The sequence below is a fragment of the Melanotaenia boesemani genome, chromosome 11, assembly GCF_017639745.1.
Source record: "Melanotaenia boesemani isolate fMelBoe1 chromosome 11, fMelBoe1.pri, whole genome shotgun sequence".
Taxonomy (NCBI): Eukaryota; Metazoa; Chordata; class Actinopteri; order Atheriniformes; family Melanotaeniidae; genus Melanotaenia; species Melanotaenia boesemani.
The window spans coordinates 5688516-5714124 of record NC_055692.1 but is presented as its reverse complement, the minus strand read 5'-3'; the positions used below and the strand labels follow the sequence as shown (position 1 = coordinate 5714124).

The following is a 25609-nucleotide window of genomic DNA, read 5'->3' as shown; positions in this document are numbered from 1 at the left end:
TTTGTTTAAATACAACATCATAATTTCATCAAACAATATCAAGTTGGGCATAAGTGCACACAGCTTCCTCAGTACTTGGTTGATCCAAAGACCTGGACAAATCTTTCTACCTCATTCTGTGAGTACAAGAGTTAAGCTAAGTGTGGAAATGCTCCTTAAACAACATAGTCTTTAGCTTGCTTTTAAAAGTGGATAAGGACTCTGCGGATCAGACAGAGTTTGGTAGATTGTTCCACCACCGGGGGACAACAGAGGAGAAGAGTCTAGCTACTGATTTTGCATCACGTTGTGGTGGGAGCACTAGGTGTCTTCTGCTGGCAGAGCATAACTGTCGAGAGGGAGTGTAGCTCTGGATTAAGGAGTGAAGGTAGCCCGGAGCCGTTTGGGTTATTGTTTTGTAAGCCAGAAGCAGAGCTCTGAATTTGATGCGTGCTGCAACTGGAAGCTAGTGAAGAGCGATTAGCAGCAGAGTGACATGAGCTCTTTTGGGCTGGTTGAAGACCAGACGTGCTGCTGCGTTCTGGATCATCTGCAGAGGTTTAACTGAGCATGCAGACATGCCAGCCAGTAAAGAGTTGCAGTAGTCAATGCGTTAAATGACCAGAGCCTGGACCAGTAGCTGTGCCGTGTGTTAAGTCAGGTAGGGTCTGATCCTCCTGATGTTGTAAAGAGCAAATCTAAAGGTCAGCTGGTTGTCTACCATGACACCAGGCACAAGCGTGATAGAGTCAAGCTGCACACCCATGGATGGAGATGCTCATTAAGACCTCAAGATGTTCACAGGTGAGTCAAATCCAAGATGTTGCATCATGTCTGCAGGAAGCTTGATAGATTATGATGGACATGAATCCGTTCTGACAATCAACCGGAAAAAAAGTGTCTGAAACTGAAATGGAAAAGCAGGATTAGAGTGTGTACTGTCGGTTATTCAGATGTCACCGAACCTCTCTCTGTGTCACCCTGCCAGTAAAAGCACCACATAACATGCGGCTGTCATCCAAAAGCTTCCTGATGGGCTGCTGGGAGAAAGCTGATGAGTTCGTCCCATTTCATGATTGACAGAGTCCTTTGTGTTCCAGCTGAGTGAGCTCAATTCTGATCTCCGTGACACCAACAAGTCTGTTGCCTTCTGGTCTCTAAATCTTTAATGTGCCTTTTTGCAAACTGCAGTTGACTCGGTTTGACCTCTTTACTTCCACTTTGCTCAGATTTAAGAAGTGCCGTTCTGTTGAGCTTCCAGCAAGAGTTCCCTGTGCAGCTTTCATTGAGTGTTTTTATGTTTTTTCCTGTTTGTTTCACCATATTCTTTTTTATTCTTTCTTCTTCTGCCTGAAGATCTTTATTCTCTAAGTGCATGTATACTAAATATAATCAGACTTAAAAGTTCTCAGTATTTCTTTTATTTATTTGTTTATTAGTTTTTTAATATAGACAGTGCATATTAATGATCATCTATAAGCTAATTTGCATCCGTAGTCCCTAGGCCGGTGAGGAAGGAATACAAAATACAATAAAATGAGAATGTTGGTACAATAAAAAAGAATAAAACTCAAAATGTGGGTATTTTATATTTTGGTTCAGTACATTTCCACCCTATTTTTTTTTTTTATTTATGCTACAGAAATGTTTCCGACAATTCAAAACATTAATTAGATGAAATAAAAGAATGAAATTCTAATATATCTTCTTCTTTCCTTTCAGCTTGTCCCTTCAGGGGTTGCCACAGTGAATCATCTGTCATACATATATGGTCTGGGTGAATACTCGATTCTGATTGGCTGGAGGGTGTCCATTAAAAAGTGATAATAGACACCTATAAAAGAAGTTCCGGCCAAATAGCCTTATTGCTGTAAATGATTGCGCTGACTAAATGGTAGTTGGTAACCGTGGCAACAGTAACTCAGACGCCAGGCTGCAGGCTTATTGAACATGAAGAAAACTATCTGTGGACTTTGACTGTTTGAAACAAAATGTTGCATCATCCTCTGGACACACACAAGCTGTAAGAGCTGCACCCGCCCTCTGAAATGTTTGTGTCACGTCTGCGGCCAACTGAGCTGCAGGTTCCGTGTCAGAGCCGGTTACCTTGGCAACGCATCACAACGAAATAGTCCACTCTGCCGCTTCTTGTGAAAAACTTACGATTTTACCGGTAAAAAACAACATTAACATAATAATAATAATTTATTTAATATTTTTTTGTTTCTGGTTCACGCCTCCACGTCGTCCATTAAGTATGATAATGGCCACCTCGTCAGGCATTATCCCTTACACACACACATATGTATATATATATATATATATATATATATATATATATAGAAAGTGAAATGTAGCAAACTGGGAGGACTATTGCTTCATAACATGGGAAATATGCAAGTACAACATTAATATTCTGTGATTTACTGTAACAATAAAAATGGCATCTTTTCACTTGTAAACTATTCAAATGTTTGATAAAGACGTTACAGCAGGACATAATAAAATTATCTGGGAAAAAATTGGCAACTTGATAAGCTGTTGGATCAATTTGATTTAAAAATGATGTGTTGGAGAAGGGAAACATCTAAAACCTGCAGGACTGCGTTAAACTGCTTCTAATACAAATTCAGTATATAACACACACAGCACTCTAAATATTAAAAATAACAAAGTAGTATCAGACCTTTCTTTCTGGGCTACCCCAGTATAGTTAAAAACCAGAACCAAGGTGGCAACAGTATGATGTAAGCCTAGTACAAAAAGAGCAATTGGAAGGGTGTGACATTTGTAGATATTAAATGACCAAGCAGCACTTACACTTAACTGATGGTGCTGAGGTGGAAAGAGGGAGTACTTTAAGCTCTGGGAATTTCTGCTCCAATTTCACTTTTAGCTTTATCAAAACACTACTGGGAAAATACTGGTCTTATAAGCAACAATTCTTCATGTTTGCAGCTAAAAAGCTTAACAAAAAAATAGAACTGACAGCGAAGTTCAATGTTTATGGAGCTAATATGTGAAGGAGAAAGGTGTTATTTACCAGCCAGCAGCCTTTACTTTCTAAACACAGCTCATAACAAGACGGTAGCTATAAGAGGGATTAGTAGCTTACCAGCTGGACCAAATGAAAAGGAGAGAAGATGGAGGTGTCCAAAAGTACAATTGCCTGTGAAGTATTTTTCTATCATCTCAGTGTGTGCTCTGAGCTCTCAAGCTATTTACTGTGTGCACTCTCAAGCTGTACCTGGGAACAGTTTCTTAAGAGGCAGCCCCGAGTACCTGCACCTAGATCAAGGACTTTTTGATAAATCACTACCGGCATCTCAAACTAGGCCCTCACACATCCTCATTAATGACTGGACACCTGTTCCCTCATCCAAAACCATAATCAAATTCCCTGATGACACAACTGCTGTTGGTTTTCGTCTCAGGTGGAGATGAATCAGAATACAGATCTACGCTCCATTAACGGGGAGCCGCTGAACCGTGTGGAGTTATTTCATTTCCTGGCTGTCCGCCTATCAAAGGATCCGTCCTGGTAAGACTTTCAAAGGATGCTGAAGAGGAAAAACATTTTTCACATTAAATTTTTGTTTTTTATGTTTTGCAATAAACAAACAAAACAAAAACATCTCAACTCAGTTCAATTCAGCTTTTTTTCCCAAACTTAATTCAAATCAACTCAACTTAACTCAAAAGCATGTCACAGACGTTTCCTTAAGGCCTCAGGAAATTTTGTCCCTGAAGTTTAATATTTTATAGATTTTATTAAAATATTTCATATTCATATATCGCTGAAATCCCATGACACGACGGAAACAGAGTAAACATGGACTATACTTTACTCCACACTGATGCTTTTCTGCTTTCTGTGACAGTTTCAGAGTTGGCCACTGCCAAGGTCAGAAAAAAAACCATTTTGTTCAGATGCATAATGATGCACGTTCATTCAGTCAAATGTGGATATGAAGAGAAAATAGCTTCACATCAAAGTACTCAGCATATATTAGTCATTAAAAAGTTGAAATGTGCAAATTTATAAATAAATTATTTTTATATTTTACTTTTGTTGTTGCCAGATCAGCTCACACAATGCTAATTAAACCATCGCTGCCAAGTAACTCAGTATTTTGCTGCAAACTGAAATTTCAGTTAAATGTATGTGTAAAATAAACACTACCAGCTTTGTCTAGAGTGTCAGAGAGGAAAAGCAGAAGCAACAAGAAGAGTTTCATGGAGCCTAGAAAGCAAAGATGGAAATATAACTATGTCCTTATTCTTGCATGTAGGTGGAAATTTATATTCTGACCATTTTTCATATGCACTGATCTTCATATGAATGTATTTACATCATAAACATCATAAAGACATGTCAACAGTATTTGTTGAAATACTGGAAAGAAGTCAAAGTCACAACGTTTTTGGAGATTCGCAGTATGTGAGTGTCTTCCCACTTCTGACCCAACATGTCATTTGACTGTGTGTGCATCAGCCTGCTGGGTAAAACAAGGTCTGCAGCATGGACACGCCGTCATATTTTATTTATCTTTGGACTTCAGTCACGCCAAAGCATAATGAATTATTCTGTGAAAAGATAATTAGATGTATTAATCATTGATGTTTCATTCTTATTTTCAGGGCTTTGTTACTTCAATGTCTTTTGGTTGTACTGGTGTTTTGACTAATAATAGTGCAACTCTTTTTAAATGACAGCCCTGTTGGCAGTCATGACCACTGACAGGATACATGATGCAAACAGTCACGCCCTGCAGCAGCTCCGTCTCAGGAAAATGTAAACACTGAGTGTGTTTTCTGGACGCTCCTGATAAGATACTGTGAATAATTCATGATCCCCAGAAAGTTTAGCCTAATGTGTTTGTCACTCACATCCTGGTTACCCAAATTACAGTCAGGACAAAATTTACTTTAAAAAAGCATTTGATTAAAATCTTGTGGCTCAGTTTTGTGCAGAAAATGGCTTGTGATCAATAGCTGACTGCAGCACTACAAATCCTTTTCTGTTTTAATGAGTGTGTTTTTATATTGCAGATCATCTTAATTAGTCTTGTGGTCTATTTGTCAAAGGAGTCACGAATGAATACAAAATGGAATAGAAAGAAATGAGAAAGGATCTGCAGGGATTTCAGGGACTGCTGTTTGTAAAATAAAGCTACATGGATCCGACGTGACACAGAAACCATGAACTCATTTCAGGCACTATAACTGCTTTTTATCTGCACAGCAAGCAGCTGCATGGATTCATGCAAGTGTCCCCTTTTGTCTGAATAGACTACTCATATTTGGGTAAATCATGATTTTTTTAGTCAGATTTCTCCCTCCTACACTGTTTTATGTCAAAGGTGTAAATTTTCTGTAAATAGTACCTTTTCAAAGACAAGAAGCTTAAAAAACAGGACAAACACAGCGAGGTAAGAAAAATTTCAATTTAAAAAGAAGAAATGTACCACAGCTCGTAAAAAGAATTAATTCAGCAGGATGTCACGTTTACAAAAAATGGATAGAAACCAAACAAAGACAAACAAATACCAATAAAGCAAGATGTCAGATTCTACCCGCCACAAAATCACAACAAAAGTAAAACCCAGTTTTTACTGTTAGGCCTTTGTGTGTGATGAGATTTCTAAACCTTACATGGATGCAGAGTTTAGAGGCTAAAACTGGAGAAATGTGGTCTCTCTCAACAGATCAGTACTCCGGTTGCAGAGTTCTGGATCATCTGAAAGATGTTCTGGGAATTAAAGGACTCCAAGCCAAGATCTGACTGCTGTACTCCATCTTGTTTGTAACAAAAGCATGAACCAGTGTGTTAGCGCCACTTTGGGACAGGATGCTCGGGAATCTAGCAACTGAGGAAACTTACGTAAAGCACAAACAACATGAGTGCTGCTTGTAGAAGTTTTATGTGATCATGGGTTTTTTTGCATTGACCAGTCAAACACACATTAATAAATATGAACTTTTGATACATCCCACTTGTTCCAAACCATCATGCTTGCACTCGTTTAAATGTAATTTGCATCCAGTAATCCTATGAATTAGCCGTATGTAGTAAAAACACCTCCCTTCAGAAATCTGAGGGACTGTGATAGAGAGGAGGAAAACAAAGAAGAGGAAATTATTACTGCTGAGGCTGAAGCCTGACAAACATTAGTTTTAATTCAGCCATTTAAGTCCTGTTATCTATTTATATGCTGCATTTCATGCATGAGGCAACACCAATGTATTTTACACTCATGAAAGGATGTAGGCTCAGAGGAAATCAGAAAACAATAAAAAAGAAATGGCTTGGTTTAATAATAAAAATTGTGTGACGGGACATAGATGAGGTGTAAAAACACAAAACGAAACACAACAGAACTCAACAGAACCTCTGGACACAAACTACCGGTGTAGCAGATCTCATCTGATTTCAGAGAACAGAATATCTTTTGGACTCAGAGGAGTGATGGTATAATCCTGCTGTGAAACTCTCAATTTGTCTCCCACTTCACGTCAGTCACAAAAAAGCCCCAGTTGGTCATGCATCACAATGGCTTTTGCACTTTTAGTCTAACGCTGCCACATAGATCCCAAATCACAGCAGAAATCCAACAGGATCTTTCTTTCAACCCACTGAGATGAACTCATGATGAAGTGCTCTGTTCAAAGAAAAGAAAGCTAACAAAGCCATTATTATTATTATTATTCTGACACTGTGATACCAGCGATGCCTTCAGCTTCCCTGTTCTTATACTAAATTCTGTCTTATGCACATTAAGTATATTTTAAGCATAAAAAGGCTCCTACACACTAAATAAGCAGAAATCTATTCCAAACAAGGGCCCAGATTTTCAGGTGAATAATTTCATGTTTCTCCTCCATGTTGCTAGTGGTTTTCCCAGCAGATTTGCTGTTGTTTTCCTTTATTCACGCCTCAGTTTGATTAACTAACATCCTTAGAGACCATCGCTTCTGTCTTGCATTTGGGTCCACTCCCATGACACTCAAAAAAATCTGCAAAGGCACCAAAACTGTACATAGATTTAAATTTTCTTCCTTCTATTACAGTAGAAGAACTGAAATGTTTGGAAATAAAAAAGAAAAAGCTATTGTTTGTATTTGGACTCAGCCTCCTACGCAACACAATTCACTTGAAGAATTTCTTTGAAGTTGTCTCATAAGCCACACTGTGGAGTAAGCTTTCTTCAGGCTTCTTTACTGAATAAATAAATATTTCAGCTCAGCGTGAGGGGAGTTAATTGTTACAAGTTTGGTATTAACAAATTTTCTACTTCCTCATTTTCATTTTTACAAGCTTGCACTTAACTCTCCAGTAAATTGGCTTCACAATGCAGCAGATTTTGCTCCTGTGACTCTAAAATATTCCCTTAAAATGCATTAATCTGCTGCAAAGCTAATCAGATGTTGTTCTGTTTACTTCTGGTAGCTGCAAGCTGTTCTGCATATTTCAGGATTATATCATGACAGCAGGGATTTAAACACACAAAGCATTCCAGCCAGCTGGATTCCCTCTAACTATGTCAGCGTTTGACATAATCCTAATTCTGACAGTAATGAGTCTTCTATTTTGTTTGTTTCTGATGCCTTATACATGTTATTGTTCAGACACTGTAGCTGGACTGTTTTGTTGTTTTTCAGACACATTTATCGACACCAGTGGGTAAATTAAGTGTCTCCCTTTGAAATTAATCACAGTGCATGAATAAGCTGGTTTATTTATTCCACAGTCACTGTGTAAAAGTCTTTTTTCATTTATATGAGGTTTGGTTGGTTTATGTCAGAACATGCTTTCCGGGTTTTTCTTTTATTATTTGTTTCCTTCAGCTGCACTCCACAATGATTTATATAAAACAAAACGTCACAACAAAAATGCTTGCGAGAAAATACAGTATTTTCTTTTAATATTAAAGCTGTTTCTATTTGAAAGCCCTGGCCTGGATTTCAATAAACTAAAAATGTAATAATGTGTAATTATTACAATATCTGATCAAGCTTTTCTCTTAGTTTTCAAAGAGAAATAATAAAAATTGCCCCGCAGCTTGTGCACGCATGAAGAATCTGAAGCCCTCTGCTACCCTTTAGATATCATGTGAGGTTTGTGTCATCAGGAGCCAGCTGTCAAGTCAAAGTAGCACCAAGTTTAAACGTCCCCGGTGTTTGCAGGATTTCCCATCTCATCCATGATAACTCGTTCAGCCCCTGCTCTTGTCATTCCACTGAAAAAACATCAGCTTAAGCTTTTAAGATTTATTTGGAGAGGTGGAATTTAAAGTTCTTCATGTTAATGCAAAAATAGAAATAAATAAATTAAAAAATTGCCCTGTGGAAAATAAAATATAAGCTGCATCAAGGCAAGTGATGGATCTGACTGAGAACCAGAGAACACAATGTCAGTCACGAGCTTAAACACCCTGCAGGGTGATGTGTTGAAAAAAAACTTTAACACATTCAATAATTAAAAAGGTGTAGAAATCATATTAGGGGTAATTTTCCTAGAGAGTTTTATAGGTTTGTCTGTATTTGCTTCAATATATTAAACCCCAAAAGCCATGTCCATTTTATATATATAATGTATGATTAAATTCAATTCAATTTGTCAGGTATAAATATAACTCACTGGTCAGTTTGGCGGGTGATGAATGAAGCTAATCATTTTGGTTACTGGTCTTGGGAGAGCTTTCACTACTTTTCCCATGAACATTATTCCATGATCATGCATCCAGAGGCGCTGCTTGCCAACAGGCATGTCAGGCAAATGCTTGGGGCCTCGAGCTAGATGGAGGCACCAAGCATTTCCCAGGGCCAGCCAACTTTAAATCAAGACAGAGTGACAATGTGGAGAGTTTGCAATGACAGTGGTCAACCAGTGCAGATGTCCCTAAAGGGCCCCCGTCCACCTCTAGGTCTTACCAGAGTAATGGAGCATCTTATGTAAACAAACAGGTGAGAGCAGATTTATCAAACTGAACAGAAGTTTTCTATCCAGCAGTGAGAAAAGGAAGATGACAAAACAGGAAGAGCCTAAATGAGACCAAGACAGTGGTACTTTATACGCAAGCTAATTTAGCTCAGAGCAGCTCAGTCTGTCCTCCTGTAGAGTAGCTGGTTGTCACGCGGCTGAAAATAAAAACAGATACTTTGGACAATATTAAGTTAAAGCTGAGTTCAGTTAAGCTGTAAAGCTTTTATGTGTTAAGCCAAGGAATTTATAGCCAAGGAATATTATTAGATGTAAATTTAATCCTAAAGAATCATAACACAAGTTTTAGTATGTAGTTAAATCTTCTGTATTGCAGTGGTTCTCAAATTGGGGGTTGGGACCCCCATGGGAGTCGCAAGATGATTTCAGGTGGTTGCCAGATAATTGTAAAAAATATATAGCCTACATTTATAAAATAAGTTTGGGATTTTTAGCAGGGCTGTCAAAAAAAAAAAAAAAAACATTAATGAAAAGATAAATCTTTGAAATTTGAGCCTTAATTTTTGAAAACATTAATGCATAACTAAACTCAGCTTTATTTATAAAGCCCTTTAAAACAACTACCACTGAAACAAAAGTGCTGTACATAAATTGACAAGCAACCCAGAAAATACAAGAATCAACAGGGAACTAAATAATAAAATGAAATAACTGTTCATTGTTTTTAAAACAGTTTAAAAACAACAAACAATTATTAAAAGAATAAACAGATTAAAATATAAAATAAAATAAAATACAAATAAAACTAATAAATAAAACAAACCATAAACAACAAAGTTACACATGCCATATTAAAAATCTGAAATTTTACATTATTTACATGAGAGAAGCTGATTTTGTCATAGTGATGAACCACCAAAATCTTCTTTATTCTCCTTATTGATGAAGACTCTGACAGTTTTCCAGCCTTACATTTAGAGGATGCTGCAATATGACCCATCTGATACATGGCACATTTAATCACTAAGTCATTGCGTGGGGGGGGGGGTCGCAAACAACAACGTATGTTATCTTGGGGGTTGTAGCTTGAAAAGTTTGAGAAGCACAGCTGTATTTAAACTACATTAAATCTTTTTTCCCTGTTTAATTAAATGACAACAGTAAATAATGAAGACTTCAGTAGAACATTCAATAGTTGTAACTGAAGAATTTAATGCTGCAACAACGTCTTTAAAGATAATGTTATCATATTACCATTGTTTTAAGTATACAGTATCATGATAAAAGGTCAATAAACACTTGTTGGAGGGGCTACTGTGAAACTTCGTCCTGGGTCCCAAGAGAGCCTAGAATCGGCTCATCGATTCTCTGTGTGCTAGCTTTAGCGTGGGGTCGTTGACATGCTACTTCCTGAACAAAGTGCAGCTGAATGAGGAGAGAAATTAAATCAAAGTGACTAAAAGTAAAAAAATGTGTTAGTGACAGGACAGTGAACAAAATCAGAATGACTAGAAGAAAAGAAAGAAGGTAGAGGAGAATGTCAATGAGAAAAGAGGAGGGGTGCCATGAGATCTGGTATGCAGATGGTTTGTGATCACAGTTCAAAGTTCATAAACAAACACAAACACCAAGCTTAGGAAACTGAGAATATCCAGTAACCCAGATTCACACGGTGCTCTGAAGACTTGCCAAACAGGGCTGCTGGGGCCAGATTTACAATGGTGAGCAAATTACCATGTGGTTGCAATCCAGAAAGCATGGACCCTGCAGGTGGTCAGTTCTGCAGGTGAGCTAATGCAGCACTACAAACACAGGCACAGCCAGCTTCTATCAGTCATGATCAAAGAGGTTTACCAAGAGCAGCAGAGATTAGCATGAAGTCACAAACAAGCAGATCTGTTGATTATCAGGATTAGGTCATTTACCTGACAACCTTAGCTGCTTCTTTCATCTCTGAGCTAAATAAACCGTTCAGAAATGATGATAATCCCTCGTTAGAGGAGTTTGTGCAGGCTTTGTTCATCTGTTGTACTAAACCTCAACTTCAGAGTTTAGCTTAATGGCAATCAGATATCTTAATATCTCTCACAGTTAAGAACCATCAACAGTGCATGGAGCTGGGGTGGTTTTTAACTGTGTTAATCCTAAAATGTTGCTATAACAAGAAGAAGGAAAACATTTTGCAAATACTAAATAGCCAAGAGTCCTTTCCCTCCATTTGTCAGTCTCTGGGAAAAGTTGCTGCTAAACAAGAGAAAACTGGCTGAGCCTGGAACCACTGGACCGCTTAGAAAGATTAGCCTCATTGGAACATAATCTGCACTCAGAGATTATGCATGCAACACTGCAAATTATTCATTTTAAGACTATAAAAAAACAAAAAACAAAAAAAAAACATGGTTTGAAAATAATTCTCTGTGCAGCAGGTGTTTCTACATTATCTATGTCTTTGTTACAGTTTAAAATTGTAAATATTATAATTGCAATACTGGACTGGAATGAAGTTCCTCCTTTACATTAGAATAAAATATAACACAGTATGCTCTGATAACTTTTTTAGCCATTTGAAATACAATCCCACTACTGAGGAAAATCTGTACTTTACACCCTGACCAACCCGGTCTTTGCAGTTCATCCTCCTTGCAGTAAGCACCACAGATACTGAGCAGAGGATTTAAATGCATGCCTTTTTTTTCTTTTCTTTGGTGACATATAATGTCTATTTTTTTCTACTTGTCAACAAAAATATCTTCTTTTAGTCTGAGAATATGAGTGTTTATTCAACTGTGTATATTTCTGCAACAATGTTCAACTATTCCAGCAATTAATAAAATCTTGATCAAGTACAGGTCACTTTTCACAATACTGTTTTTAGATTTTCCAGGAAATATGGCTGCATGGTGGTGGTGTGGTGGTTAGCACCGCAGCCTCACAGCAAGAAGGTCACTGGTTCGAGCTTCGGGTGGGGGCGGGTTTGAACCTGGGGGACAGTGGCCTTTCTGTGTGTAGTTTGCATGTTCTCCCCATGTATGTGTGGGTTATCTCCAGGTACACCGACTTCCTCCCACCATCCAAAGACATGCATGTTAGGTTAATTCACTCTAAATTCTCCCTAGGAGTGAGAGTGAGCTCATGTCAAGGTGTCCCCGAGCAAGACACCGAACACCTAATTCCTTCTGATGGGTTGTGTTTGAGCACCTTGCATGGCAGCTTCCGCCATCAGTGTGTGAATGGGTGAATATGACATGTAAAGCTTTGGATAAAAGTGCTATATAAGTGTTTGTCCCTTTCTGTGTTGGCCCTGCGATGGACTAGTGACCTGTCCAGGGTGTACCTGCCTCTCACCTCCTAGAAATGCTGGGATAGGCTCCAGCTTACCCACAAACCGTAATGGACTAATTCGCATTTATCGTTTTATATACAGTATTTTACAGTAATACGTAGCCTGCATTGTTCACATTGACCTAAAATCTAAAAAACAAACAAACAAACAAACAAAAAAAACAACAAAATGGTTTTATGGCATTTTGTTGCATAATGTGAAGTAAATTAAACATAGTTGTTGAAATATTTAAATCTGGAGAAAGTAGTAAGGTTCTACCATCACAACTACTCTGCCGACTTGGTTAAACATTTCCAAGCTTTGGCTCAGGCAACAATCAAACAGCTCAGTCAGAGTTTCAGATTCACCTGTCGGCTCACCTGTAATTATGTTGTCCAGAAGTGTTGTGGGCATACAGAAAATCCCGACCAGGAGGTCACTGACAGCCAGGTTTAGGATGAACAAATTGGTAACGGTCCACATGTTTTTGCTCCTCAGCACGATGAAGCACACCACTCCATTTCCCACCATGCACACCAGAAAGATCAGCAGGTAGGACACGATGAAGATGGCCGCGGTGGACGGCTGATGCAGGTAAAATCCAACATAGGTGATGTTGTTCTTGGGTACGACGTACTCCACGGAGGAGTTGTAAAACGTCCAGTTGTCATACAGTTGAGTCAAGTTGTTCTCAAGAGCTTCGTTCATTTTAAACCTGGAAAATGAAAGAAAATGAGATGATTTAATGTGAAAACAATGAAAATACTGAGAAGATCAGGACGGCAGAGTTTTTATTATTCTGGCATTTTTTTATATGATTGATATTATTAATATGATCAATGCATAAATTCAACATTTTGCTGCAGAAAGTTTCAAACTGACTGATTAAATTTCTGATTGTGGAATAAGCTAATTCTATCACCAGACATGGAGAATACCATGCTACAATTCACACAGGCACATTAATGCTTCAAATACTGTGTTTATACTTAATTACACTCTTATTCGTAATTATTTATTATCTTAGTTATTCTGTCATATTTATTCTGTTCTAATTGTCTGCAGTATCAGAACCACAGTACACAATTTTGTACCACTTCACGTGAAAGCGTGGCATGGCAATAAAGTTTATTAATCTTGAATTTTGAATCTTGAACAGAGACCCTCAAGTTTTCAAGCAGACCAGAGTTTTCATATTTGGTTCAGACCAGAGTGCAAATGAGCATTTACTCTGCTCCAGATGAACCATGCTATCTGTGGAAGTGGATATTACTTCGTAGGAAGTGTCCTAAGATTCAGGAGTAAATATCAAATGTCATATCATCAATTTCCTGCTCCTTCCCTACTATAAACCCTATAAATATTTACTTGATGCTGGACAGGCAGTCAACAGTGCTTTCATTTAAGTATTTTCTGGGGAAACATTTGCCTGTGGTGACTGTAAACAGAACTGACAGCACTGATGTTTCACATGTTGTCATGCCTTGTCTTAATATAAAAATGTCGTGCAGCACAGCTACAACTCTGAGTACTACTTGGTTTTTGCAGCATGTGTATGAAATGGCCCACTGTTTCCATCAGAAACAGCACTGGTTTCATTTATTAAATCTTATATTAAAATCATCTGAGCTCTTCATATATTACTTTGCTTTAAAAATAACACACAGTTCCAGAAGTGGGAGCAATTAAATCCAATGACTATATTACATGTTTTTGTGTGTCAGTAGCAGATTTATATGTTGAAGTGAGGACAAAAAAAACAATCTTATGAAAAAATGTGCAAGTCAAAGCACAAAAATTCAGTGTAGTGATTAAAATCATTACACTTCAAGGATCTCTGTTTGAGATTAAACATTCCTTTTTCTACTACACCATTTAGCAGTGATCACAGCTCTCCAGCAAGCATTGTGACTCAACAGTCTTCAAATAAAGTAAGAGCAATGAGAAGTCCCCAATGCCTTGAGCTCACTTTCACTATAATGGTTTCCTGCTGAAACCTGCCTGCTTAAACTGCCTGCTTCACCATTCAGTTTCAGAAACTTTAATGAAAACATTCATATTCATGGGAAAAAACCATCTGAGCCATCTCTATCACTTGGTTTGGGTATGTAATGCCACAGTAGGAGCTTGGTATCCCATTATTGTTACAAATTTTGACAAGTTCACTGTTGTTACTATATTATTAACTGTTGTCTCAGCCATTTATTAAAAACATGTTGATTCTTATTTTGTCTAAAGAAAAGAAAAAAATGCTGAGAACCATTTTCCAAGTTTGCTGACAGTCTGAAAAAGTAAGTCACTTCCAACTCAAGATATCAAAGCTTGTTCAGGGGTGTGTTGAATTTGGTGTTTAATGCAAAGTGTTACTTTTTAACGTACAGGGTTTCTTAGTAACGTAGCAGCCGCAGCAAGGAAAGTTTTTTTTTTTTTTTTTGTCTGTTTGTTTTTCAGATCCAACTTTAAGTTGCTGCATGTAACAAAATCAGAGGTCAATGACAGAAAAATTTATCATTAAAAAACTTTTTTCTCTTGGTATCTAATCACTTTACTAAAATAAATCTTAAAATGAGCCATTTATATCTACTTGCCGTGGGTCAGCATATGTAGCAGCTGCCATATTTTTAACATAATTTTTATTACGGTGTCTCTGAGTGGACAAACAAGTCTGTGTGTAAAGTGAACACCTCTGAGCTTTAAAACTGCAGCACCAGCTTAGTTTGACAAGTACTAGAGCACTGTTTGTGATAACCTTGTAAGGCAGTTAGAAGAAAACACTACACATCAACACAATGTTGAAGTAGTTACCTGTAGTGCAGTCATCGCTGCAGCTGAGGCCACTGGATCCACTCACACATCTAAACATGTTTGGAAGAATTTTGGCCACTGATGGCCACCGTCCAGTAACAACTGTGCTTGGATTTTGAGGTAATTTCTATGCCCATCTTTACCACTAGATGTCAGTAATTCTTACACACTGTACCTTTAAAATGCCTTTATGAGAGACACTGACCTTCAAAACACCAGAGTTTCTGCTTTTTAGTCTTATTTAGGGAGTCAAACATATTTAACCCTTTAAGCTCCAGCCATATTTTCAGAAAAAATGTCTAAAAAGACATACCCAAAGTAAATGTCATATTTTCATGTATTTTCAATTTTCATATTTGGCAGATGATAACAACAATGATTTGCACGCACACAGAGTACTTTGTATGCTGTCTTGGTTATTTTTTAGGAACTCCTGATGCTTGTCAGCTTAGTCCACCTGTAAAATCTGTAGGAAATTCCTTGTTGTGTTTCTGTACAGGTGTAGCAGTTGGTTGTCTGGTGTTACCTTGGACGCGTGTCTCTTGTTTATCTTGTTTCCTATTCCTTTTTTCTTATTTCATTTTACTTCTCTTCATTATTCTCCTTTTCTTTGTCCCCTTCGGTCAGGTCCAACAAGATTACATAAATACGTTAACATACATTAAGCTAACTTATTGATTTTTATACATTTCCCTGTGTAATCTTACCTTATTTCCTGAGACAATGAATGTATTTCCAATACGATACTGAGGTATTTTCTATATATTTGCTTAGTTTTACAGTTTTCCTAAGTGAAGGTTTCAAAACAGATTTAGCCTTGGATGTGCCAAGCTTTTGCCGCAGGCTAGATTACATCACACATGCAAGCAGTGGCAGAATACATACAGTGCATTTCTTTGATTGATTGTTTTGTTTGCTGCATTGATGCAGAATCGTCAACGTCTGCATCACAATGCATTGTATAAAATATTAAATTCAACACTCCTAGATTATGTCATCCTTACAAGTTAGATTTAAAGTTAAAATCCTTTTCTGGTGGAATTCAACTGTTGTCTCTGTGACCATGTTTTCCAGCTTCAAAATCTTGTTTGACACATTAATGTTATGGTACATGCATGCAGGTAGTGATGACAAAACTGGTTTCATGAAAAGTTCAGCATATGTTGATATTGACTCAGTCTGCATGCAGGGTCCTCAATAAATGTACGTAACTTTGGGTGCATTATGAATGGATGCCATGTGGGGGGTTTTATTGTACAGAAAATCCAGTTATTTTTCCAAACTTTAACCTCTGATACCATCTCTTTTGGTTTATTTTGAGAGATTCACTTGTATTATGTCATGTGTTGGTAAAAGTCGGTGTTATTGACTTGGTTTTTGCCCCAAATCACAATGACACCCCCTGTTTTTCTGCTTTCTTGACAAAAATTTCATCATGTTTTTGTCTCTGTGAGAAAACTGAATGTGGATTTAAACCAACATCCAGAGTATTGAGAATCATTCTCACCTACGTCTGGGGAATTTGCAGAGGGTGTAGGATTTTCTTGTGTCATGCTTTAATTAACGTGAAAATCTAAATAAACCAATTCTGGTATTAAATTTGTCTGCAGAGTAAGTAGGAGGATAATCCTTTGAAGAGAATTTGAAGGTGCTCTTTTTTGGTGTGGTAGGTTGGGATTTTCAGGGGATTTTCAAATAAATCCTATGATTCCCAGTTTGTGGTCTGTTTAGAATCATCCTCTTCTTTGCTGCTTGTGAGGCTAAAAGAAACTGATTTGGGTCTTGTTTAAGCTGGTAGACATCCATCTGTTTTCCTGGATGTCCTCAGTGGCAGACCTTACCTTCTTCACAATCAGCTTCACTGTCTAAAAGTTTCTGATCTCCTTCTTTATGTTATTTCATCAGATCAAGATTGAGTTTCTCTTCAAATCTTGTCCTCTCCTGGCTTGTTTTATTTGTTAATGACCCTGCAACAATAACACTTATCACTGCAGAAGGAATAAGCAGCTGTAGAGTGCTCCTAACCAAGCATCAGTATGTGACAAGTTGGGAAGAGGATGGACATGTTTTGGAAACAAACTACTGAAAGTTCTCATTGATTTTCTTACAAGCTTGAGGTGTGTTGTGAATACAAATGCATAATGTATTTTGCAAAGGACTTCCCTCTAAGCTGCAAATTTTGACTTTAGCAGCTTTTAACTATTAGAACATCTGTTATGAACATATAAATCTGGTGATTTAGATATCTGGGGCCTCATTTATCAAACTGTGCGTAGCAAAGCAAACTACAGGTGGCGTTTGTGGCGCAAAAAGGAAATGCTGCACATGCACGTCCTACACCTGTTTCCTTTTATAAATCAGAATCAGTTCTAAAGCGGGCACACGTGGCAGCAGGTGACAGATGCTGTCACTGCAGTATGAGAACACAAGACATGCCAGAGGTAATTAGAATATGCAGCTGGATATCTCAGTCGGTAGAGCATCCGTCTGTCATGTGGGAGACCAAAGTACGAATCCCACAGCGTCACACAGAGCAGCGCCACAGAAAAGCAGCTAAATGACAGTACTGATGCCAGTAATTTAGTCATTTGTTTTAATTTATAAAATAAATATGTACAGATACATCTGAGACTGATAGCAGTTTATTTAGTGTTAAATAATATTTCTTTCTATTTGCTGGGTGCTCCAGGTGGGTGGGCGGTGCAGAGGGACAAAATCACCGCTTTTAACAAGGTGGCCAAGGAGCTGTGGGAAATAAAGACCATCTGGACAGAAATTGGGACAACAATAAAAAAGCATTGCGTAAGAATAAATAAATATAAGAAAATCCACTTCTTGTGTGTTTCATTTGCGTTGCATCACTTCTCCAGCCTCCAGTCTGCGTCCCGCTCTGCTGAATGACTTTCTGACATGCTGGCAGCAGACTGTCCACTTTATTTAGCTGGATGGATTTTTTAACATGGAAGTTTTGTTTCACAATGACAGAACATATTTTAGTGGAGGGGTTCTTATTAATATCATCTCCCTTTTTTCTGACATTCCTATTGTTTTTCTCCTAATGTGTACACTCATAAGAGAATGAATATCAAATGTGCATCTTTATTTATTTCTGCAAAGAGCTTTCATATCTAACATGTGGTATGAAAGGTATTAGTGGATTGTGCACAAATGTCTCACATTTCACAGCATTTCCTTGATTTTATTCTGTGCCGTTGGTGTTGCCGTTTCCCTTTTTGCTAGATTCTGTGCCTACACCTGGGTCAGACTTTGCGTGGAGGTAAGAACATTTTCCCATCAAGTTTGGTTTTCATAAATCCCAAAAGTTGACTATATTTAGGCGTACGCCGTTATTTGTACCTACGTAAGCTTGATAAATGAGGCCCCAGGTGACCATAAAACAAATAACAGCTATAGCTCAGAGGGCCATGACCTAAATTTCTGTGTTTCTTGCATAACCAGCTGACATCCAAGTTATATAAAATGGACAACCTAGCCATAACCATAACCATACATAACCATTTCACCATAAGATTACAGTCCCAAATTCTGATCAACTGCGTCAATCAAATTTAAGATTGGATGTGCCAGAACTACCTTCAGTTAAATAAAAACAAAACTGAAATAATAGTTTCTGGAGCCAAGGAAGAAAGATTAAAAGTAAGTACTCAGCTTCAAACAGCTAAGATCAAAACTAATAACCAAGCCAGAAATCTTGTCCTGGTCTGAGACCTGAATTTTAGCAGTTACATTATGTCAGTTGTGAAGTCAGCCTGTTATCACTTAAAGAACATACCGAGGATTAAAGGACTGATGACTCAGCAGGATTTAGAATGCATGCATTTATCTTCAGTAGACGAGACTACTGTCATGCTGTCCTTACAGGTTTCCCTAAGAAGTCTATCAGACTGGAAGATCTTTACACTGGCTTCCTGTCTGTCAAAGAATTGACTTCAAAATCCTGCTGTTAGTTTACAAAGCACTGAATGATTTCGGACCAAAATACAATCAATACAACCAGATCCCTCAGGTCATCAGGGTCAAATCCAGACGCTACGGGCAGGCCCCAGCAATCCACTGATCAGGTCTAATACAACAGCTGACCGACCGAGCTGCAGATTCTGTGTTAGAGCGGAAACCGTCCTCAGTCCTCCACTTCGTGTCGGACGGTTCACGCCTCCGCATCGTCCATTAATTTATGGTAATGGACACCTCGTCAGGCATTATCCCTTACTTATATACTTTTCAAAATCATTTTTAACAGTTATTTTATATTGGTCTAAATCATTTTTAACAGTTATTTTTATATTGGTCTAAATCTTCTAAATTCTAAATACTAAATCAAAGGAAGAATCAGTTCCTATATGTGCTTTGTTGCACTAAGAAAACTTATCTCCCGAGATGTTTGCCAGTTGTGTGTGTTTGTGTATTTAATCTATGTGTGCATGTAATCGCCAAATCCCGCGATAACTTAAAGAACATAATACATTTTTTCGTGATATTCGTTATCGTGATATTTGGCGCGAAGTCATCACTTAGCTTCAATAAAGTAGTAGAACACTGACACTTTTGGACAATGGGCATAAGAAAACGATCTAATGATACTGTGAAGAAATGTCACACAGCAAGCATAAACCCCTTCCAGAAGTTTGCAATGTGTCGAGATCATAGAATGTATATGAAAGATGGACCGAGCCTCCGTGACGTCACCCGTAGGTGAGGTAGATTGAAGCTCTTTGGGCAATTCCCACCATCGCCATCTTGGCAGCTTCATGCGTGTCGTCATCCCGGAAAATCCAAAAATGGGCAAAGAGGTGGAGCTGAGAGGGGGACTGTGAAGGTGGGGGTGGATGATTTTTACCATCAAACTCCAAGCTGCCTGTAGCTAAGAACTACCCCGGAGCTAACGGTAGCTAACCACCTAATGGAGGAAGGCACTCTCCCTTCTTGCCGTGGATATTGGATGCCTGTCCATCTGAAGGACACGCCCCTAATAATGCAATAATATGCAGTAATAATTAGAAAACATTCACCCCCCTCACAGTTGTCATGAAGGTAAACTTGACCTAATAATCCTAAAACTGTTTTTGTTTTTTTGTTTTGTTTTTTTTTTTGCCAGGCTTTAAACATGTTTATTTCTGCTGTTAAGTTGGTCTTTTTAACATGGGAGTCTATGGGGGGTTGAATTCTAGTTGCCTTTCTCTAAGGCGAACTTATGTAAACTTGTGCAGGTTAGTAGCTTACTAAGTATTCCACCACGGTTCCTCTTTGGTTGGTATGTGGAAGTTTGTTTAGCGGCCTGAGCCTGATGGAAACATCTGCACTGTGCTGACCGTTTGTTATTTTTTGAAAATTTGATCCATGGATCCAAACGTCTCTCACACAATGTTGCTGTTTAGATGAACTGATCTCGACCTGAGACAGTCTGTCATTTAACTCTAAGGTCTGCTTATTGGTTGAAATGACTAAATTGACTTTGTTATTCATAAATTAAATGTTCATAAATTTAAAGTTTCTGTTAAATCTGTCCTGTTACATCTGATATCTGCTGGATCCAATTTTCAGTGTTTTTATTTTCCAATTGTAGAAGAAAAGTATTGTATTCTATACCTATTCTGCTTCAACATGGATCAAATATTGAATTATTAATCTGGAACTTGTCCTCTTATAAAGTCGAAATTTATTTGATAAATGGGGCCCGCTCACAGCGATCAATTGTCCGCCCTGGTTCTCTGTCCTGGAGGAACAAACTCCCAGAAAACAGCAGGTCTGCTGAAAGTTTTAAATCTAGGTTTCTATTTGTAGCCTTTAATCAAACATATAAACAACTTAATTCCTCACATGGGAACTTTTAATTCTTGCATTTTCCGTCTATCCATCCATTTTCTGCCGCTTATCCGAAGTCGGGTTGAGGGGGGCCACAGGGAAATCCAGACTTCCCTCTCCCCAGCCACATTCACCAGCTCATCCAGAGGGATCCCGAGGGGTTCCCAGGCCAGCCGAGAGATGTAGTCCGTTCTTGCATTTTATCTATTTCATTTAAGCTTTTTCCGTTTTTATTTAAGTTTGTTTTTAATGTATTTTTAATGCTTCATGCACCTCACTGTAATGCTTTTAATGTTTTATGTAAAGTACCTTGAATTGTCTTGTACATGAAACGTGCTATACAAATAAACTTGCCTTGCTTACATATTAACTCTGGATTTTTTTTCCAAGAAAACAGATGGAAAAGGCTGCAGGACCTCTACATGGACTTGGGAAGCTTCTTCTGTAAAATTTCATTATGAAAATGTTTCTGAACTTTTCTTCTGAACCTCACTAGAGAATATTTTAAAAACCCAGGACGAAGCAGCTAGCTAGCTTTTGAATTCTAGCAGCCCTAGCTGCACACTGATGACAAAAAAAAGTGCACTGATCTCACGGCAAGTCAATTTTGTTTCATCAGTGAAACCATCCATCAGAAGTTTTCACTTTTTTATTTTTTGTTTCAATTTTTGTGTTTTTTTTCCACCTGTGTGATGTAATGTTTAGTGGCGCCACTTAACTCTGTAAAAATGTAAATGACACAATAATGTTTTATTTCAATTTTATGCTATGTAACCATTAATGTCATTTAACCCAGTTACTAAACATTTGCCTTTATTTTAGCGTACCAAGCTGGCGGTTATCCTGCAGGTGGTCAAACATATTGGATGCTTTTCCTCCTTTTATTGCAGCTTTTTCTCAGCTGCTTTACAGGCTGGTGAGCCATCCTCCACATCACAACTTGTTTTTATATATATAACTAAAACAATCCTGCACTGATGTATTAATCCATTTGTTTGGGGGGAATAACTTTTCCCACACCTCTTCTACAACTGACACAGAACAAAAACAAACACATGCACTAACATGTTGGATCTGGTGTAACTCTCTTTTTGTTTGTGCACACGTACTGATCTCCCAATATAGTTCGGACATAATCCTTTATGGGAAGTGACAATACTGAGGGATCTTTACAATGTATTAATTGTAATATAACTGTATTAATTGTGCGGCAATTAATTGTGAAATCAAGAAAATGTGTGTGATAATTGGTAAGTTGAGTGCATCATTAAGCGGTCTAATTGAAAACAGATTACAAATCTTTCAGCAGAGTAATTTGATTCACAGTTTTGTCTCCATTCGCAAACTCTGCTTTCACTGTTTAAAATGCCACATTCAGAAAATTCTGAAAATAGATGTTTCTGTATTTCTGATTGGACAACAGGGATCCAGAAATGTAAATACAATATGAACCACAACATCTCTTGATGAGGCTTGTAACTGCTTCAAAGTGAATTTTTTTCCAGGCAACTGCAGATAAAGAGCTCTGATAATATCTGCAGCTGTAAACTTAAAGAGCAAAGATTTGCATCAGATCACAGCAGCTGCTGTGACAGTGTGTAATGGTGTCCCTTTGGAACAAATGAAAATTTCCTTCAGCAGCTATTCTGATTAAAGAAGGTTTCCCTTTCTCTTTCTCAGCTAGGATGCCAGTATAAATCCCTCCAGGTCAGGATCAATTTCTAAACTTTGATGATGAATCTCACCATATGTGAAGTCACTCTAGGCTCATTTTTACATCTAATTAATAAAAATAGATCTGAATTAAATATGAATGGGCACATAAAGTGCATGCAAGCTATGTTATAAAACATGTATTTCATGACATGATGCACTATATGCTTGCAGTATGTAGATTTAACACCAGTGTTTCACAGGCAGGAGGAGAAGATCTACAAAACAGGTCGAATACCAAATCCAATTATCACTTTCCCACTGAAACAAAACAAAAAAAAAGAAAGAAAGAAAAATATAAAAATAATACCTCATGCATCCATCATTGCAGACAGTAAACTGAAGGCTGGTGATGGTTTAAAATTGGATTTTCAGTGACTAGAGTTAGCCCAAAGAACGTGGCAGAGCTGCAGTATTTCTCTGAGTCACACGTTCAGTTTGTGATCAATGAGACTTTGTGGCATTAGTCAGATTTGGAGTTGGTCTCGCACAACAGCCGCTTTTAATTTAAAAAGGTAATTATTTACTAGCGTGTCGTTTTCATGGTTTAAATGCACCAAATCAGCTGTAATCGGTGTGCTTATGAAGGTTTGTGCTTCTCATGTATTTATAGTTTTTGTCAGATCCAACTAAAGCTATATAAATTTAGAAATATATTATTTGAAAAATAACAGGAAAGTTGAAATTACTGAAGGCCAGTTTTTTTTTTCCTCCAACAGTCCAGAGCACTGCAGAATTGTGATGACATGAGTCAGTTATGTGCAGTGTTAGTACCTCCTCTCATTACATTTTACAACAAACATAGTTAAGTTTTCATCCTCTGTGCTGCAAGATCTGAATATGTTTTCAGAGGCTTTCTGAATAAAGGGAAATTAATTTTAAAAAGAAATGTACAGCAACTCTTATCCTTAACACTGCTTATTACACTCAAAGCTGTGGAAATGTCACAAATATCAGCGAGCAGCAGTCTGTATACACGTTCAGCCCTCTTTGCTTCTTGATGATAGGATCACAATCCTCCAATTCGCATTCTTATCAGGAGCGTCTTTCAGCAGCACAGCCTGCTGGAGTTAAACATTCAGACTGCAGGGATGCACAGCTTGTTTTTCAGAGTGACACATTTGACACAGTTAAATTTCATCAACCAGTGTTAATGAACTTCTCCTTAGCAGTCATTAAACTAATCCAACCCAGGACAGGGCCACTGACCTTAGTGGTGCCCCCTCTGACTTATGTCTGCAGAGAACCTCTCTCCGTCATCAGCATGCTCCTCATTTCATCATGTCATCACGGTACTTCAGTCTAATTAGCATCATGATCACAGCTAATAACCTGAATATGATTATGAGCTAAGCCACCCAGTGTAAGTCTGTAGTGACTGGACCTGATGTCTCTCCTGTTTCAGTTTGCTTTTTAAAATAATTTAAATGACTGACATGTTTGAATTTCATGCTCCAGCTCAGCATCATGATGAAAATGTTCAACCAAACCAATGAGAGGTTTAGAAGCTAACAGCAAGGTTTGACTAATTTCAGTTGAGATTCTGTTAATAAAATCTCAAGTTTCCTACTAAAAGTAATGGATACTCCATCCATCAGGCACGCAACAGTCGCTGCACACACACATGCTTTTGTTAATGCGCTTTGAATGATTTGACCTGCTGGGAACTTTGCTCGTCAAATTGCGCCATTGTGAAACTGGGTGCAGACTTTGAGGGGGCTGCCTGCACGAGAACACGCTTGACTGAGCACCCCTGGACAAAGACGCGTCTGTGACCAAGCGATCTGTGCGCCACAGCGGCACAAAATAAATTGGACGGAGAACAAGGTGGGTGCGCACATCATCTAATGACCGACCTGAAAGCCCTCCTCACAGCGAGGACAAAAGTCTCCTTTCGACCCAAAATATTTAGTCATTTAAAAATGTTAATTAGAGATCGTTTCCTACCTAGTCTGAATTTATTAGCTGCGATTTAAAAGAGTTTTCGTTGTGTTAGGATTGACTGAAAGTTGTCTTACCTGGTTTGTGTCCAATGACAATGGGCAGTGTGCTCTGAGGAAAAGTAAATGTCCACTTTCCTTTGAATTAAGCATAGATCAAAAGCACAGAAATGACCAGAGTGGGGGAGAAAAAGTGGCCCCGCTCCTACTCTGTGTGTACAGTCAGTATCAGTCCGGTTTCATGTGAACTGGATGCGCGCAGCCTGCAGCTCAGAGCGCAAATGAGGGATTTACCGTCGAATCCATCCGTACTTGATGCGGGTGACGTCGCGAGAGAAGGGGTGGGATTAGAGCTGGCTGAGCAGGCTAATGGTTCAATGATACTATATTCCCCTCTGATCTCTTCCAGCTGCTAGCTCTGAAATGTCAAGAGGCTGCTATTAAAAGTCAAAGCTAAAAGTGAGAGGGAAGGCTACAGATGGTCTGAGAACGCGCAGCTCAAAGCAACTGAGCACTACAGATCTATTTAAAAAATAAAGTTATCTTTGCATAAATAATACCAGACAATGTTTTTTTATTTCCAACGTTCTAACCATTAACCTCCATGTTAGTTTAATCTATACCCCCTTAATTATTACAGACACATATTTCCACTTCCAAAGAACTGCTATCAAATTTTATTCTATTTTACAATATTTTTCAGCTTTATTGTCGCCATTAATTTCTTGGAAAAACCAAGTGAACAAACATATCCATATTAAAGCACAAGGTTTAATGTTCTCTTAACGTTCTTACAGTTAACAATGCCACTAAACATTAAATAAATAAAATTAGCCACCACCATAATAAACCAGAACCATCCTGATGTTTAGAGTGTCAGTGAACAAGTCAGAAGCTCAGAAATCACAAACCTGTCAATCAAAGTGAGTGATGAGATGGAGCTGATGTTAGCAGCTGCTTGCAGAGCTTTTCATTTTTTTTATTTTTTATTTTTTTCTGGGTGTGGTTGTAGCCCACAGCAGCCTGTGTTTTCAGCAACGTGCTTCACCATTCAGAATGCTATATTTTTATATTTGAATGTGT

The 25609-nt window shown here is 38.0% G+C and overlaps 1 protein-coding gene across 1 annotated transcript in view; it reads right to left on the bottom strand.

Moving 5' to 3' along the window:
• The window catches only part of npffr2a (neuropeptide FF receptor 2a), a 37422-nt gene extending 12658 nt beyond the window's left edge, over nucleotides 1-24764 (bottom strand). The window contains exons 1-2 of the mRNA XM_042000697.1: nucleotides 24605-24764; nucleotides 12626-12960 (exon numbers count right to left, since the gene is read on the bottom strand). Of these exons, the coding sequence (XP_041856631.1) occupies nucleotides 12626-12953 (328 nt within the window). The 5' untranslated portion in view covers nucleotides 12954-12960; nucleotides 24605-24764. The remainder of the gene's footprint in view (nucleotides 1-12625; nucleotides 12961-24604) is intronic.
• Between the last annotated feature and the right edge of the window lie 845 nt (nucleotides 24765-25609).